Source organism: Furipterus horrens, unplaced genomic scaffold, assembly GCF_987537825.1.
Source record: "Furipterus horrens unplaced genomic scaffold, mFurHor1.1.pri manual_scaffold_1, whole genome shotgun sequence".
Classification (NCBI taxonomy): Eukaryota; Metazoa; Chordata; class Mammalia; order Chiroptera; family Furipteridae; genus Furipterus; species Furipterus horrens.
Genome location: NW_028327171.1, coordinates 43,056,202 through 43,072,364, shown reverse-complemented (window position 1 = coordinate 43,072,364; position 16,163 = coordinate 43,056,202). Strand labels below are relative to the sequence as shown.

At 44.9% G+C, this 16,163-nt stretch overlaps 1 protein-coding gene and 1 long non-coding RNA gene across 4 annotated transcripts in view; both read right to left on the bottom strand.

Annotated features, from left to right (window-relative positions):
- LOC150020943 (uncharacterized) overlaps positions 1–16,163 on the bottom strand; it is a 513,888-nt gene that overhangs the window by 16,858 nt on the left and 480,867 nt on the right. For all 3 annotated transcript variants that reach the window (XR_016511328.1, XR_016511321.1, XR_016511305.1), the window contains one exon: positions 9,075–9,181. This is a non-coding gene — a long non-coding RNA (uncharacterized LOC150020943). The remainder of the gene's footprint in view (positions 1–9,074; positions 9,182–16,163) is intronic.
- SOX2 (SRY-box transcription factor 2) lies at positions 10,957–12,049 on the bottom strand. The gene has a single exon (XM_090278887.1). It carries the CDS (start codon positions 11,979–11,981, stop codon positions 11,007–11,009), a length of 975 nt encoding a protein of 324 aa, XP_090135013.1. The 5' UTR covers positions 11,982–12,049; the 3' UTR covers positions 10,957–11,006.

Below are 16,163 nucleotides of genomic sequence, written 5' to 3'. Positions count from 1 at the left end.
CACTGTTATGTTGCCATAAAGATCATATTAACTCAAATTAGTAATCAAACAATATGCGAGCGTTTAAAAAAGTACAGCCGAACTGGGTGACAGCTACCACGACGTCTTCACTTTCACCAGCGAACCCACCCGCGCCGGCAGCCGGAGCAAAAGAGGCAGTCGCTGCAGACCCGAAAGGAGGAAGAGAGCAGCAAAGTGGTGATTAACGGTCTCCAGTGTTAATTATTCTCAATTAATCGCAAACAATGCAAACCTTCTCTGGTTCGCTGGAAATTCCCTGGTTCAGGATGCTCTGAGAATTCTGCCTTTCTGGGAGGGTTTTTTACAAGAAATCCGGAACAGGCCAACTCACTACAAGTGTACCTGTGAGCCACAGGGTAGGGGAGTAGGTGTGTGTACCGAGGTTGCGTGCGGTGTGTGCGTGGGAGGTTCACTGCCTTTCCCAGAGCCTGGTGTGCACCCCGAGGCGGAAGACTGGGGCGGGAAAGGACCGCAGCATCCCTACACCCCTGGTGAATCCTTCAGTCTTCTCTACTCAAATCACTGTCTCCCGCCCTCTGTTATTAGGTTTATAACTCTTTGCCCACTTAAATTTGTGCAGCCAACCAAGGAAATCTAAATGGGTTTGAGTTGCCCCTTGGGTACAGAATGGAGGCCTTAATAAGAAAGATTAATTGTGGGTGTATACCTGCCGGAAGATCCACAGCTATCAAGCGGGCAGTGGGTCGAGGGGAGGGAGACACCTCTGGTCCAAGGCCCAAGGCCCAGACTTTAGTAGGCGCCGTAGGCATACTTAAGGTAGGCCACCCGGCAATTCACAGTCTCAAGCAAAGGGGTCCGTGGAGATGGTAAGATCCATTTCTTCCTGTTTTATTTTGAGGTTTTAAAGAACTTGGCCCTTATTCGGCCTGCACACCAAATCCTCTTGCCCTGAGCCCCTCCCCACCCGAACCCCAAAGCTTTGCCTCCACACCGAGTAGGAGGAATGCTGTGGCTGCTTCCCTGGGCGGCCTCCCTATTTCCGCCCCCCACCCACTGAACACTATTTAGCTGAATTATTAAAAAAGATTTCGCTCCGAGGGCTAGAGAGTTGATTTTTGTTTGTTACTGCGATTAAAAATATATATGGTTTTATATATATATATATATATATATATTATATATATATATATTCTGGAATAAGAAAACAGGGAGCAATTTTCTTCGGCACGATGCTCCAGCAAGTATCGGCACAGAGGGAAATCAGCCAGTGGCAGCAGGGCCTTGGGGATCTGGCCCCCACAGGGGCAGCTCTAGGGGAACGTCTTTGCCCGAAGGGCCCTTTTGTCGCTCCTCCCTCTTTCTACTAAACGTGCAGATCCCAGACTAAGAAGTGGCGAAGGGGTGGGGGAGGAGAAGAGTAGGAACCGGGTGGGGTTGGCGGGGAGGCGGGGGAGGAATTGACTAGAACCGTTTCTCCAGTAGCGTTCCCTCCTTTGAATAATTCCATTTAAAACCAAGGCACCAAGGTCGGGCTGAAACAAATGTAAAATGAAATATTCGGAAGGCCCGGCTCTAGCAGCACCCAGCAGCGGTGGAGCAGCCTAAGTATGGTCACATCTTTGTTGAGTTTTAAAAGTTAGTGCCTTTACTAACGCCTTTCTCTATCTCCCACCCTTCTCCCCAGTAAAACCAATTCAAAAGGGGACGGACTCCACTCCACAAGATTAATGTCTCTTCATTTACAGGATTAACCCTCTCACGCAGCATAATAAAATACTCGAGGTCCTTTTAAGTTTAAATAAATTCACAAATTTGTTCCTTCTCGCCTTTCCTGTTTGTCCTCTCCCGAGACATGAGAAAATAGTTCCTTGGAACCTAAGTAAGTCTTAGAAGAACTTTTAACTCAGAGTTTTCCGATCATCTGGGATCTGTTGTGGGCTTAGGTATTGGGAAAGAGTGCAGAGACCTGATTAACTTGAAAATATCTATTGCTATACATTTTGATTTGGAACTCAGATAAAAAATGTAGTTGTTCCTCCCAGAGCTCAGCAGATTTCAATGTTGGTGATAGGAGCCACAAAATGTTCATTAAAGGAACCTAACCAAGGCTACTGTATGGCCACTTTGTGAACTCAGAACTATGGATGGGGGGGGGGTATGAAAGTGTGAGTTGATGTCACGCTGGCTGTCAGTGTGTGGTCTATTGTGGAGAATGGTGCTTTTTGACTGAACAGAGGGAGCCCCCCTCCCCCCTTCCCCAGCTCTACTGCACCTGCACTGGATGAGGGAGTCCCTGCCATTCAGCCCATCGCAGATTGTTCAAACAGAAGACATCTCTGACAGCACTCAATTCATTACATTTCTTCCTGCTTTTCAAACCAACACACACACACACACACACACACACACACACACACACACACAAAATGAGTAATGCCAGCCAGTGACAGCCAAAAAAAATAATCTTAAAATATTTTATATGCAACTAATTTGGAAGCTCACATGACTAACCATGAAATATTTTGTATCCTTAACTTCTAAGGGTTCTTAAAAAAAAGATTACCTGATTTTTCTATTGAAAGTACACCTCCATAGCTTAAAGGGGGATAGTAAGTTTGCAGACAGACACTGCAGCATGGCTCAGGAAGAAGTTTCCATGTGAATGAAAGCAGAAACATGCAAAAGAGAAAAGTCTCTGATTTATCTTATCAGAAGGGCTGGCTTGAAATGCATTTATAATTTATGCTGGTGAAACAGCTTGCTACTAGAAGTTGGGTACCGAGAGCCCGCGGGCAGTGAGCAAAGCACTGGTAAGGGAGGCATGGAGGCTGAAGTGTGAGCTAAACATTTAAATAAATTTCCTAACAATGAAGTCTTCCTCCATATGCTCAGGTTTGTTTTGCCATCTTAGATTCCAAGATGTTTTTGCACTATTTCACAAAGCTAATGAGAGTGTTTAGAAAACTGATGAGAGTGTTAGTCTAGTTTAACAGAAGTTGGGGGTAAACAAACTCTCACACAAGAAACCTGGCTTTAAGAAATTTTCCTTGGAGGTGGGATCAGAGGAAAAACAAAGAAAGGGAAGAAGGCTTTGAGTAGAAGGAGAACACATGTTTGTCACTTAGAATTCCAGACTTATTAAACTGTAAATTTATGCAATAACCCAGATTTGAGCTGTTAAGTCAAATCTACTTGGATGTAAATTGATACTAAACTGACTGCATGTGAAAAATGGCTAATTCTCAGCAAATCACTACTCTGTTAGATCCTGGACCAATATCAGAACATAAGGCCTGGTTCCCAGGACCTCTCCCACTGGAAGGGTATTCAGTGAATTAAATTGATCTGTAAAGAAAAGTTGGGAAGTGCATCTGCTGGAAATGCTGAGATGCTTTCAACCAACAAATAATTCTATCCATTTTACAGAGTCCATGGACCAAATGTTTGTCATCTCATCTAAAGTTTAAATCATGGTTCCAAGGGGTTCTCTCAAAAATACTTTCTCAATTCTTAAAAAAGATGATAAAAATCTATATAAATGATAACGGGTACAGTGGGAAAGAGAAAATAAAAATGGCATAGAGCCAGAAGCAACTATCCTAACCACGACTTCATATCAGAACCAGAAAACTTTGTAAGTCCAGTTCTTAATCCACTGCTGACACATATGCAGGGCCAAATAAAATCAATCCACGGTGGACTTTGTTAAGGCTTTGGTGTAATGTGTTCAGCGTCTCAAAACAAAACAAACAAAAACAATTCTTTAAGACCTAACAACAAACTCTAGCTAGCAAATCAAATAACTTTAAATATATACACAGAGGAAGGGCTGCCTAGGAGCTCAGGCACCATTGTGATGGGTGTTGTGTGCGTGAATGTACCTGCACTGAAGATTTGTGTTTGGTTATGCTCTGGGGTGCCAGAGCCTCTGCAGCCCCAGAAACTGGGGCTGGATTGTGGGGATGTAGACTGACTCCACTGACCTCGCCCTGCAAGTGTTCGGATTGACCTTTCTGGAACACTTAAACGAATCACTGAATCACTTTATCCCTGAGGCCCTGCAGACCCTGACGTCACGTCACGAGGTAGGGGTGGGGGCGCAGTCCCGCTTCTGGCCTGGCCGCCAGCGATAAGAACCCTCGAGAAGAATTCACCGCTCCTTTTAATACAGTAATTATTTTTCTGCCTTCAGGGAGTGGGGGCTGCTTCTGCCTGGAATGCCGGTATCCCTCCCTTCAGGAAGCTGCCCAGGGATAACAAGTTTGCAGGATAACTTCCCGGGCAAACCAGAAGCCAGGAAGAGCAGTGTTAAAGGGAGAAGAGTGGTCTGAATAAGGCTAATGTCACTCCCCAAGACCAGAAAGTAGAGGAAGGTCCCGAATTTCTGTATTAATCTCTGGCTACTTAAATCAGAATCTCTTGCCTTCCTTGTACCTAACTACATTAGACAGAAAAGTAATAGCTATCAATGAATCTTTTTTGTCGGTGGCTTTGCACTCATCTTCTGCAAGGTAAATATACATTATTCCTGTTTTACGAATGAGAAAATGAAGGGTCTGCATCCTCCCATCTCTACCGGCTCTGATCCTAGAGAGGTCCAATATTGCAGGGAGGGAGAGGGCTCCTGTGGCTTCCCATAGCCATGCCAATCAGCAGCCTCTGGCATCAGGAAGGACCAAGAACTAGATTGCTAATGCTGAGCCTCAGCACCGAACAAGGACAAACAACCCCTTAAAAGTAAAGACCTGGGGTGAGAGGCAAGAAGAAGAAGGACTAAAGTGGGACAGCCTTTGCTTTGAGAAATTTAGGTTCTAGAACAGCCTTTGCGGGCATGAGGTCAACGTAGAGGAGGCTGGGGTTGGGGTGCTGGAGGAAGCAGCCTCTGGAAGAGTAAGGGCCCATACCACCTCCAGTGACTTTCCAGGGTCACCTAATGCAGACCCGCCAAGCTGAAAAGAATTTGGGCTATTTGGGCAGGGTCCCCTGCGGAGAGAGCTTGAGCCCCGGGCAAAACCTTCCCAGGGAGTCACAGGCACCTCGGTCCGTCAGGGCCACGGGGTATTCTTGCCTGCCTCAGCTTCTATCTGTTGGTGCATCGCTGGGAGCGGTGCACTCCCTGGGGCGGGAGGGTGGGAGGCCCGCGTGCTGTACTGCACCCAGCCCTGAAGCTCAGAGAGCCGAAATTTTTACTGATAGTGCACACTTCATTCTGTACATGCAGGCAGATGAATAAGGAAACAAGTGACTTCTTGGAGCTTTTAAATCACCTGACACTCCTTTGCAAAGTAGAGCAAGCATCTCAAGTCCAAAAGCCCCAAGCAGCAAACATCTTTGCGTCCTGAAAGGAAAAAACGTTCTATTTGCTTCTGAAGAGAAACGGAGTACACTGTTCAGGGAATAATAAAACATCGCACCAAAAATATAAAATAAAATCCACCTAATGACCTGCATACACAGAGAGATCTCTCTGTCATGGGAACTCTTGGCTTTGTCTTAGTAATCCACCCTCCCAAAGAGAAGTCTCTTAGTCAAAATAAGAAAGTCAAGTGCATTATTTCCTAAAGGCCACAGAAAGCAAAACAAAAACTGAAAACAAGAATTGTAAAACTGGACAACATCGCGAGAAGAGAGAGACATTACGAAGTCTCCCTGGGTAATATCAGAGGTCATGTTTCCAGCAAAATTTTTAAAAGAAAATAACTCTGAAAGACGCCAAACCAATTTTCTGAGTTGGGCAATTTCTCAATCTTTGGAAAGTTCCTTCCACAGTTGCTTACTCTAGAACTCCGGAGACTGAGTTCCTTTGAACTTTATCCACATTTTCCACAGTAAAAGTCAAGGGTTTCTTCCCCTTCTCCTGTCTTTAAGGGATCCGCCTCATTGACAAGGTCCCAAAGGAAATCCACCAAGCCATCTTTCAACTTTAGTCAAAAAAAAAAGGAAAGAGAAAAAATAAATCAACCCCCATTCCTAACCTTACTACTAGAGTCGTGAAAAGCAGCCTTTGCTTTGAAAGCAAGAAAAGGCAGCATAAAAAAGTGAGATGCAAATTATTTTACGGCAATAATGGGGGGGCGGTGAGTACTGGAGAATCTTAACTCCAGTCTTTGCTAAAGTTCATGGCAAACTCTTTTCATAAAGCCAAATATGAGGACCTGTTTTGAAATTTTTCCAAGAGTAAGAAATAAAGGGAGGAGGGGATATAAAAAGCTTTTAATTACAACAAATAAGTAAATAAATAAGCAGTGCCAACTAGCAGGTGACAAACCACAGTCAAACTTCAATCTCAGAGCAGTTAGCTATAAACTGTTAGTGGCTGAAAGGTAAACCTTGTGCACACAAAGGCACTGTTTAATTTTCTTCTTGTAATGGTTCTAAATGAAGACCCCATCACTATGCAGTTAAGCAGTATTTCTTGTCCCCCTGAGGCGCTGATCAGTTCTTTTTAATGTGAGAAAACTGGCAGCTCAAAAGCCGTCAATGGAGCTCCCACAACAAAAGTTCTGAAAAGCTGAATGAATTGGGTTTGTAACTACAGCATCCCGTCCCCCCCTCACTCCCCTTACAGCTTATCTCTTATTCATTCACCTTATATTATTGTTAAGGAATCTTACTCTCAAAATCATTCCTTTGCCATTTAACCTAGGGCCACGGAGGAACTTACGACACACAGAAATGAAACAGTCGCCCCTCCTTCCCCTGCAACTACACCTGGAACTGTTCAGGCCAATAGGTGGGAAGGAGGGGAGGACAGACTATCTGGTATCCCAATTTACTGAGATTACTAGAACTCAGAATACTCAGCCTTCCATTTTAAAACCCAAATTCTATTGGCAAACAGGAACATGTACCCTTTCTAAATTCAGACCCTGCTTGAGTCTCTGAAATTTTGTGGTATGTCAAAAGCAAACATTAAAAATAAATCCTCTCCCCTCTCTCCCCAAATTGAAAGGCCGTAAAAGACCTTACCAGACATGTAGAAATTAAGGTAAGTTATGTTCTTAATTTTTTTCTTTTAAACCAAAAACAGTAAATGAAATAGTAAAAGAGACTGTACCCCTGACCCCTTGCCCAAGAAAAGGTTTTATGAAAAAGTCAGCTTTAGAATACCAGGGCTCTGTGTATTTCAATCCAAGGCATTGCTGATGGAAAAGATTCTCCTGAGATTTCCTACTGTAAGAATGTGTTGGTTCTAGAAATAAGTACAGCTATTACAATCAAATCTACTAGCAGACTAAATAATTAATTGAAGCGTTGCTCTTTGACCCTTGAAAAGTCCAGTAGGGACACGTTTATAGTAATAATACCTCCGAATGAGCCCTTGTCAAATATTCATTTAGTGGTTAATGTGAGCCATTTTCCCCTGGGACCGTCTGTAATACCAGCTTCCCAGCATTGGCAAGAAACCTTGCTAATCTACTACAGCTCAGCAAAATATTTTAACGCTCTTTATTTAAAGTAAGGAGGGCGATGGGGGTAGAGAAAAAATTGCAGAGGGAACAAACTATAATCTCATCCTTCTGCACATTTCTATTCAGTGTGTGGGTTAACGAAACATTAAATTCACCCCCTTAGACTGGAAATTAAATGGTTTTAGTGAGCAGAATAATATCCTGAGGAAGGAACTTAACACTCAACAACTAATTTCAGCACTGGGAAATAACCATCTCTGGGCAAGTTTAAGGGTTTAGCTTCTTGGAAATCATGTTATAATTAAAATATGTTTGTTATTAATCTAGCCATGAAACTACGTATCTTGGAGTACCATTTAACTCCATCAAAGAAACAATGAAACATATCATTTTTCTTCAAGGCAGTTTACCAAAATAATTTATATTTACAAATAAAATATTTTGGCTTTCATTTGGTTAGAAGATATGGAAGGGTAGGATGACGAACGAGAGTTCTCTTGTTTTATGAAGACAGTGACAATCATTCAAAACTAGTTTAACTTCCCCAACTATTGCTCTCTTCCCTCTTGAGAAATACTGTACTTGAACCTGAGCATTTTGCCAAAAAGTTGTTGCTTTTTAAAGTCTGACTCTGTAGGCTCTTTTTAAAGGGAGATTAGTGGAGTACAATTACTCTAAACCCCAATACATATTTCTAATATATCTTTATTTTTCAAATATATACACTCCATATAGTTGATTGTCTCAAATTCTGGAAATATCCTTCCCCCTCCCCCAGCAAGATCATTTGGATCTTTATTCAAAGTTTCTTTTATTCGTATGTGAGCAAGAACTGTCGAAAGTGCTCATTACCACGTGAATAATCTGTATATGCATTACAATGGCTGGCTGGGCTGGGGGAAATTCTTTCAGAGTCTCTGCATTAATTAGGGGGGGAAATGCCTGGCTTAGAATTGGAAAATGGCATAATAATTTTCCTTTCCCAGTACAATATTACCCTAAAATAGAGGATACGACAAGAATAAATAAAAACCAATACACACTGAAAATAAAGCAATCCACATGCGATCAAAATACAGAAAATAAGAGGACATCCCCAGCTGAACCCAGAACGAACAATAACAACACCACGAGTAAGAAATACTCTCTGGGAAAACGAGAAGATGCAAGCCAACTGGGTGAGCTAAATTAGTGGCTGCAGCCGGTACTTTACTCAAGGTTGGAAGGAGCTGCCGAATTTCAACTTCTCCAAAGTTGTAACAAGTTGACATAACAAGCCTTTGAAATTGTGGGAAGCAAATCCACGCTCTTAGAAAGCCTGACTCTTGGGTCCTGGACCCCTCCGGCGGGGGAAGATGAGCGAGATTAAGTAGTAAATAAGGAAGAAAAGTCCCGAGTCGGTCTTACAGGATTCTCCGGCTGCGCCAAAGCGCGAGTCGGTTGTGATGCAGAAATATCGCTAATGTAAAGACCAGAGCGATTCCCCAACTTTTCCGCTCCCATTGAGGACAACTATAGTCTTTCTTTACCTTTCCTAGGGCAAAAGAAAACAACAAATCCCATCTTGTTTCTCCACCCCTTCCCCCCCACCCCCTCACAACTGTAGTAAAACACGGTTAACAGATCAAAAGCATAATAATCTCCAAAATGTGATTAGACCGGACAAAGTAAAATATCTACCTGAGTTGATTGTTTTCTTCTTTAATATGTCTGTTGCCTGGCTTCTTTTTTTGCTTGTTATCAGCTGCAGAGATTATCCGATTTGGGGCTACAGGCTTGGACCCGTGCTGCCAATTTAAGAAATGGAATTCGTGGAGGGAGAGAGAGGAAAAAAGAAAATAAATAATAGCCATGATAAGTCGGGGAGTTTTGCAAGACGCTCTTTGTTTTCCCTCGCCCCTAAACAGGAAAATTAGGGGAGAAAGTTTATGAAGTCAAGGAACAAAGAAAGCAAACCACTTGTTTCCTTTCAGACAATAGCAGGGCTGGAGTAATCCAAACACCCACCCAGCAGATGAGCACTCTGCATGTCTAGTTTGCAATTATTCTGATACAAGAAGCATCATATCCCCCTATAACCAGGTTTCCAAAGGGCCATTGTACTGTGAAGAAAATGAAAACAAAACCAGCCAACCTCGTTCTGATTTGGCTCAATACCCCATCTGTTAAGCTACATAAAAATTTTCAGAATTGACTCCTTTCTGGCAACAAGTGGCATAAATCAGTTTAAGTATAAGTCCCCATCATGCTTATTCATGCTGCTTAGAAAAGGAGGGGGTGGACTTACAATATATGTCTCTAGTTTCTATTTTAGAAATGACATAGCGTTTCAAATTTTTTGAGTACTTACTCAGTCATCCAGCCACTTAACATTAAGCACATGCTACTGGAATAGACTACCAAGGTTTTAGGTATTTTGCTTTCCTGGATGAGCACAGCATATTCCCCAAGGAGTTAGGTATAATCAGTGTTATCCAAATAAATGAAAGACAAGAATAATTTCAGTGTCCATATTTCAAAAATTTATTTATCTCAAACTGTGCATAATGGAGTAAAAACTTAAGTTGAAAATGTACCTGTTATGAAGATGGTATTAGTTCAAATATATACATGGATTCTCGGCAGACTGATTCAAATAATACAGAGCCGAATCTTTAAAATACAACTACGGAAAATAAAGGGGAGGGGGACCTTAAAATATCACAACAAATTTACAGAAATATTACAAACCATAAGAAAATATTTCAAACACAGTAATTTCATGTTTTCTTTTATCTGAACAAAATGGAAAGTTGGGAAACAAAAGCTATTATAAATTACCAATGATGTCAACCTGCATGGCCATTTTTGCTTTTAACAGTAAGTTAAAAAAAATTTAGTACAATCTAAAACTTTTGCTCCTTTTAAAGACCACGGAGATAGTTTTACCAGTACTTATCCTAGTTTCTTCCTTTTGTACAATTTTAAAACAATTAAAACGCCCAAATCTTAATAATTTTCTTCTTTCCACAGTTGCAACTGTCCTAAATTTCAGCTGCAGAATCAAAATTCAGCAAGAAGACTTTCCTTGAAAAATATTGGCAAATTCTCAGCTTATAAACAATGGACATTTTGATTGCCATGTTTATCTCGATAAATACTATACAAAAGTTGCTTGCAAATATTAAAACATTTTTTTCGTCGCTTGGAGACTAGCTCTAAATATTATTGGTAAAGACTTTTGCAAACTTTCTGCAAAGCTCCTACCGTATCACTAGAACTTTTAAAAAGTTTTGCGTAGTTTGCTTTCCTCCAGATCTATACAAGGTCCATTCCCTCGCCCTCCCCACCCCACCACCCCGGTTTTCTCTGTACAAAAATAGTCCCCCCAAAAGAAGTCCAGGATCTCTCATAAAAGTTTTCTTGTCGGCATCGCGGCTTTTTTGTGTGAGGACAGATCGGATTGGTGTTCTCTTTTGCAGACAGATGTCATTTGCTGTGGGTGACGACCTGTTTGTTTTGAGCGTACCGGGTTTTTCTCCATGCTGTTTCTTACTCTCCTCCCATTTCCCTCTTTTTTTTTTTTTTCCTTTGAAAATCCCCCCCACCCCCCTCTAGTTCACGGTCCGGCCCTCACATGTGCGAGAGGGGCAGTGTGCCGTTAATGGCCGTGCCGGGCACTGGGCCGCTCTGGTAGTGCTGGGACATGTGAAGTCTGCTGGGCGCGGCTGGCTCCGGCACCTCGGCGCCGGGGAGATACATGCTGATCATGTCCCGGAGGTCCCCGGCCTGGCAGGGTGCCCTGGAGTGGGAGGAAGAGGTAACCACAGGGGGGCTGGAACTGGCCTCAGACTTGACCACCGAGCCCATGGAGCCCAGGGCCATGCCAGGGGTGCCCTGCTGCGAGTAGGACATGCTGTAGGTGGGCGAGCCGTTCATGTAGGTCTGCGAGCTGGTCATGGAGTTGTATTGCAGGGCGCTCACGTCGTAGCGGTGCATGGGCTGCATCTGCGCGGCGCCGTGCGCGTTGAGGCCCGGGTGCTGCGGATAACCCAGCTGGTCCTGCATCATGCTGTAGCTGCCGTTGCTCCAGCCGTTCATGTGCGCGTAGCTGTCCATGCGCTGGTTCACGCCCGCGCCCAGGCCGGCGCCCACCCCGACCCCGCTCGCCATGCTGTTGCCGCCCGGGGCCAGCAGCCCGCCAGGCAGCGTGTACTTATCCTTCTTCATGAGCGTCTTGGTTTTCCGCCGGGGCCGGTATTTATAATCCGGGTGCTCCTTCATGTGCAGCGCTCGCAGCCGCTTGGCCTCGTCAATGAACGGTCGCTTCTCCGTCTCCGACAAAAGTTTCCACTCGGCGCCCAGGCGCTTGCTGATCTCCGAGTTGTGCATCTTGGGGTTCTCCTGGGCCATCTTGCGCCGCTGTCCGCGGGACCACACCATGAAGGCGTTCATGGGCCGCTTGACGCGGTCCGGGCTGTTCTTCTGGTTGCCGCCCGCCGCTGCCGCCGCCGCGGTGGAGTTGCCGCCGCCGCCGCCGCCGCCGCCGCCCCCCGAAGTTTGCTGCGGGCCCGGCGGCTTCAGCTCCGTCTCCATCATGCTGTACATGCGGGCGCTGTGCGCGGGCCCGGCCCGCCGGCGGCCGCCGACCCTCGGCCCGGCCGGGACTTTGGGGGGCCCGCGGGCGGGGGGAGAGGAGGCGGGGAGGCGGGCGGGGGTGTCGGGAGCGCAGGGCTCCGCGAGGAAAATCAGACGAAGAGTAATTTGGGGGAAGAAAAGAGAGAGGCAAACTGGAATCAGGATCACAAAAAAAAGCGCTTCCCTCCTCTTCTGGCCGATCCTGCCGCCGCCGATGATTGTTATTATTATTTTTTGGAAAGGCTTAAGCCTGGGGCTCAAACTTCTCTCTCTTTCTCTCTCCTCTTCTTTCTCTCAGTCCTAGTCTTAAAGAGGCAGCAAACTACTTTCCCCCTTTTGCAAACACTCTTCTCCGCCTTGACAACTCCTGATACTTTTTTGAACAAGTTAATAGACAACCATCCATGTGACGGGGGCTGTCAGGGAATAAATGGGTTTCCGGCGACCAATCAGCGTGCGGCGGCTCCTCCACTCGAGCCCAGCCTCGCCGCCGGGTTTTGCATGAAACGGGGCGGGGCCTGCCGCGCGCGGGCCGCGCGGGGGAGGCCGGGGCCGGAGGGGGAAGGAGGGCGGGGGAGGCGGCGCCCACCGCCAGCCAGCCAGCCAGCCAGCCACTGAGAAACCTTTGTATCCCCTCTCGCAGCAACAGGTCACACCACACGCCTTTTCGAAGGAAGTGGGTAAACAGCACGAAGACTGATTTTTTTCCCCTTAAACTTCATAGTCATTTACTTTTTGGTGCGGGCTGCTTCCAGGAGGAAGGGGCGCGAGGAGCCGCGGAGGTGTGGGGGGTGGGGCAGGGCACAGTGGGTGGTGCAGGGCGACTGTCCTACTAGTATTTCAGGAAACGGGCAGTGCTGGAGTTGGTGTGTTATTGTTCTCCCGCTCCTCCGCACACTCCCCCAACTCCGGCCTCCTGCGCTTCCCCCGAGCCCCGCTCTTCCCCTCGCGTCTTTCTCCTCGGGTGCCCACCCTCGCCCATGCCCTTTCCGCACACTATCCCGACAAGAAGTTGAAAGCTCTGTCCTTGAAACTCCCCTAGCTCCCACGTAACTGGAATCCTGCTCGGACTACGAGGCTGAGGCCGGAGCTGAGGCCAGGCAGGCCCTGGGTGAGCCCCGCAACTGCGGCTTTTCTTGCGCAGCCTAGGAAGCCGCAGCTGTGCGCTTACCCCCCGCCCCAGCCCCCACCGGCCTTTCTCCATTCAGTCGGTGCAAAGGGGATGCTCGTCCCGTCTCCCACTACTCCTGCTCAGCCTCCCCCAAAGAAGAATTTCAGTTGTGTCGGTTTCAAAAGGGAACTGCAGGGCGATGAAAGAGCTCCACCGAGGGACGCTCAGAAGTGCAGGGTACGGGGGCAGCGTTAGCTCAACTTCCTGGCACGCACGGCACACGGAGGTGGCCTCTGGGCTCTACTCGCAAGCTCCCTCCCACGCAGAGTTCCCAGGACTCAAGCAGAGCCAGCCCTGGTACTCCCCTCCGTGACCTCACGGCCCAGTCGGTTTGGGTCTGGGGGATGCGCTCGGAGGGGGCTCTCGGCCTGAGAGGCTGGGTGGTGCTAGCCAGGCACAGGTGCAGGCCATTCGGTTAGGAAGAAGGTGGCCAGGGTTGGGAAAGGGGGTGGGGTGGGGGTAGGGGCTCAGAATTCCGGCCCGCCCAGGACCCAAGAGGGTAATTTTAGCCTCTCTCCCATTGTCCGGACGTAAAGATTTCAATAGGTAGGCGCTCAATGCGGAGAGCAATGGCAGCACGTCCGTTACAAATAGGTAGTTTTGTTTCTCTTGTTGTCGCTACACGGAGTCAAACAAAGCCCCGTCTAAGTTTCCTTCCACTCTCTTGTTGGGATCTTTGTGGCTAAAATGCACTTGACTACAAAGGGGGAGGGGGACCTTGATGCCATTTCTTTTTTATAAAGGGCTTAAACCATCAGGGTTACTTATTTTCTTTCTTCTGTAACACTCTCTCCTCCCCCTCCTCCCTGATGCACCCGTACTCACCCTAAGAAAATGTACTGAACAGTATCTGTCGGCCACGTTCCATTTATTATCTTTACAAAACTTTGCATTGTTTTCTTTCCTACTAACTTTCACAGAACCGTCATCCCCACTCCAACTTCTTCAATCCTTGCCCTCCCAAGCTTTTCTGTTTTGTCAAACTCAAGATACGTATGCTCACTGGGAACCCAGAAAAGCTGAGAAAAAGAATCCCGCAGCAGACTTTTCTTAAGAAATTATTATTTCCAATCAGCCCCGCCCCCAGCCCCCTGCAGCTTTTCCTTTTCCTCCAAAGTTACGGTTTGTTTTAGTTCTTGGGAACCCGGGAAGGAAGACACACTGGCCTTCCCGAAACGCATAAATATATCACTCTTCAAAATAAAGCAATGTCTTTTGCTTATTCGAGGTGTAATATTAAGCCAATCACGGACATGAAGAGTTGAAAAGAGGTTGCGTGGATTTGGAGAAGAGAAGGCGGCCACTGGGGCTTTTCAGTGCGACTTGGTTTCAGGGATGTGGCTGGTGCGCCCCCTACTGGGAGTTTCTGTTTTCCAAGACCCCGGTTTTTACCTTTAAAAGAAGGTGTTTGGAAATAAAGAAAAAAACATGAGGGGGATGGGAGGAAGATCAAATTAATTACACGCAACCTAAACAAAAGGGAAGTTAACATATCATATAAACTATGGGACCAAATCATAAGAATCAGATTTACTTTGCTTAACTTAGAAATGTACATGTATAACCTCAAGATAAGTGAGAGGTTAAATCGTGGAAAAAAGAGGTACAAATTATGAGATTCAATATATGAATGAATTATGATTGTCCAGACGCCACGAAAGGCAGATCAAGCACTTACTTTATGATTGTGTATGCATTGGTCTGCGCTTAGTAGCATATTCCAAAAACTAGGGGGGAAAAAGTTATGGATAATTAAGTTGGAAGATAAAATCAAGGAGTTGGTGTGGACAATGGTGGTGTATATGTATTAAAATAAATATTAATACAGGTGGTTATAGAAGCAAATGTTTTAAATATCTCTCTTCCTCTCTCTCAAGGGTAAGTAATAGGAAGCACAGATTTTTCCTTGGGATAATATATAAAAGCTTTTAAATACATTCTCAGATGCTTGCGTTTGTGCCTGAACTCTATAATAATTCATTTAAGAGGTTAAAGGGGCTGGCTAGGTCTTTTTGTTAATTGCTTTTATCATATAAATAAGCTATGGAAATACATTACAATTGTGTTATCATTGGTTGCATTTATTTACAGCTTTATTTTAATTAAGCCTGTTGTACTTATCAAGGCAATAAACTAACTGTGGCTGGTGTTTATGCATAGTAATGTGCTATGAAAATAAGATGAAAGAAGATGGTGATAGCAGAAACAATTTTTTCTCATTAGATATATATTTTTAAAGAACATATACATTTAAAAAATCAGATCACTGGCCATCCTATTACAATCCAGCACTATCACTGGCCCCTAAATATAATAACTATAACAATCACAATGAATAATAGAAGCAGTACTGTTTCAGGTTTATAACAGATGACTATAGTAATAATAAAAATATACCATTGACTACTAGGGAATCAAAATAAGACTTGGAAGAGGGCACTTTATCCTCCAAAATTTTAAAATGTTGCATTGGCACAATTTATGAAAATTGAAAGTGCTTAATCTAAAAAGAATGTAACATTTCCCTTTCGTGGGCAGCAAAAAGCGGCACACTTTTAGAGCAAGGTTGGAAATTAGGAATAAAAATGCCTAATTTCCTGGGATATTCAGATTTGATTTTGCTCTACTATAGGCCCCAGCCAAAAATCCTTAACTGATTAAGTGCAGCTCAATTTTATTTAAAAATGAAGTTTTGCATTGATATATTTCTCCTAAACTCCCCTCATCCTTCCTCACGTATTATATTTGAAGCCAACTAACAATTTTGTGGATAGGGGACTGTAGACTTATTTCTTCTTCTTAGTGGCAAATAGTGGTTTAACTTGCAATAATTAGGTGAGAACTAGCCAAGCATCTTACTATTATGATGCTTGTTAAAAAAAAAAAAAAAAAAAACCGCTTCTTTTCTGCATCTGCATTTGAGTGTGTTCCCCTCCTCTCTTAATCTTCTTATGGAAATGAAGGCAAACGGCAGGGAACCT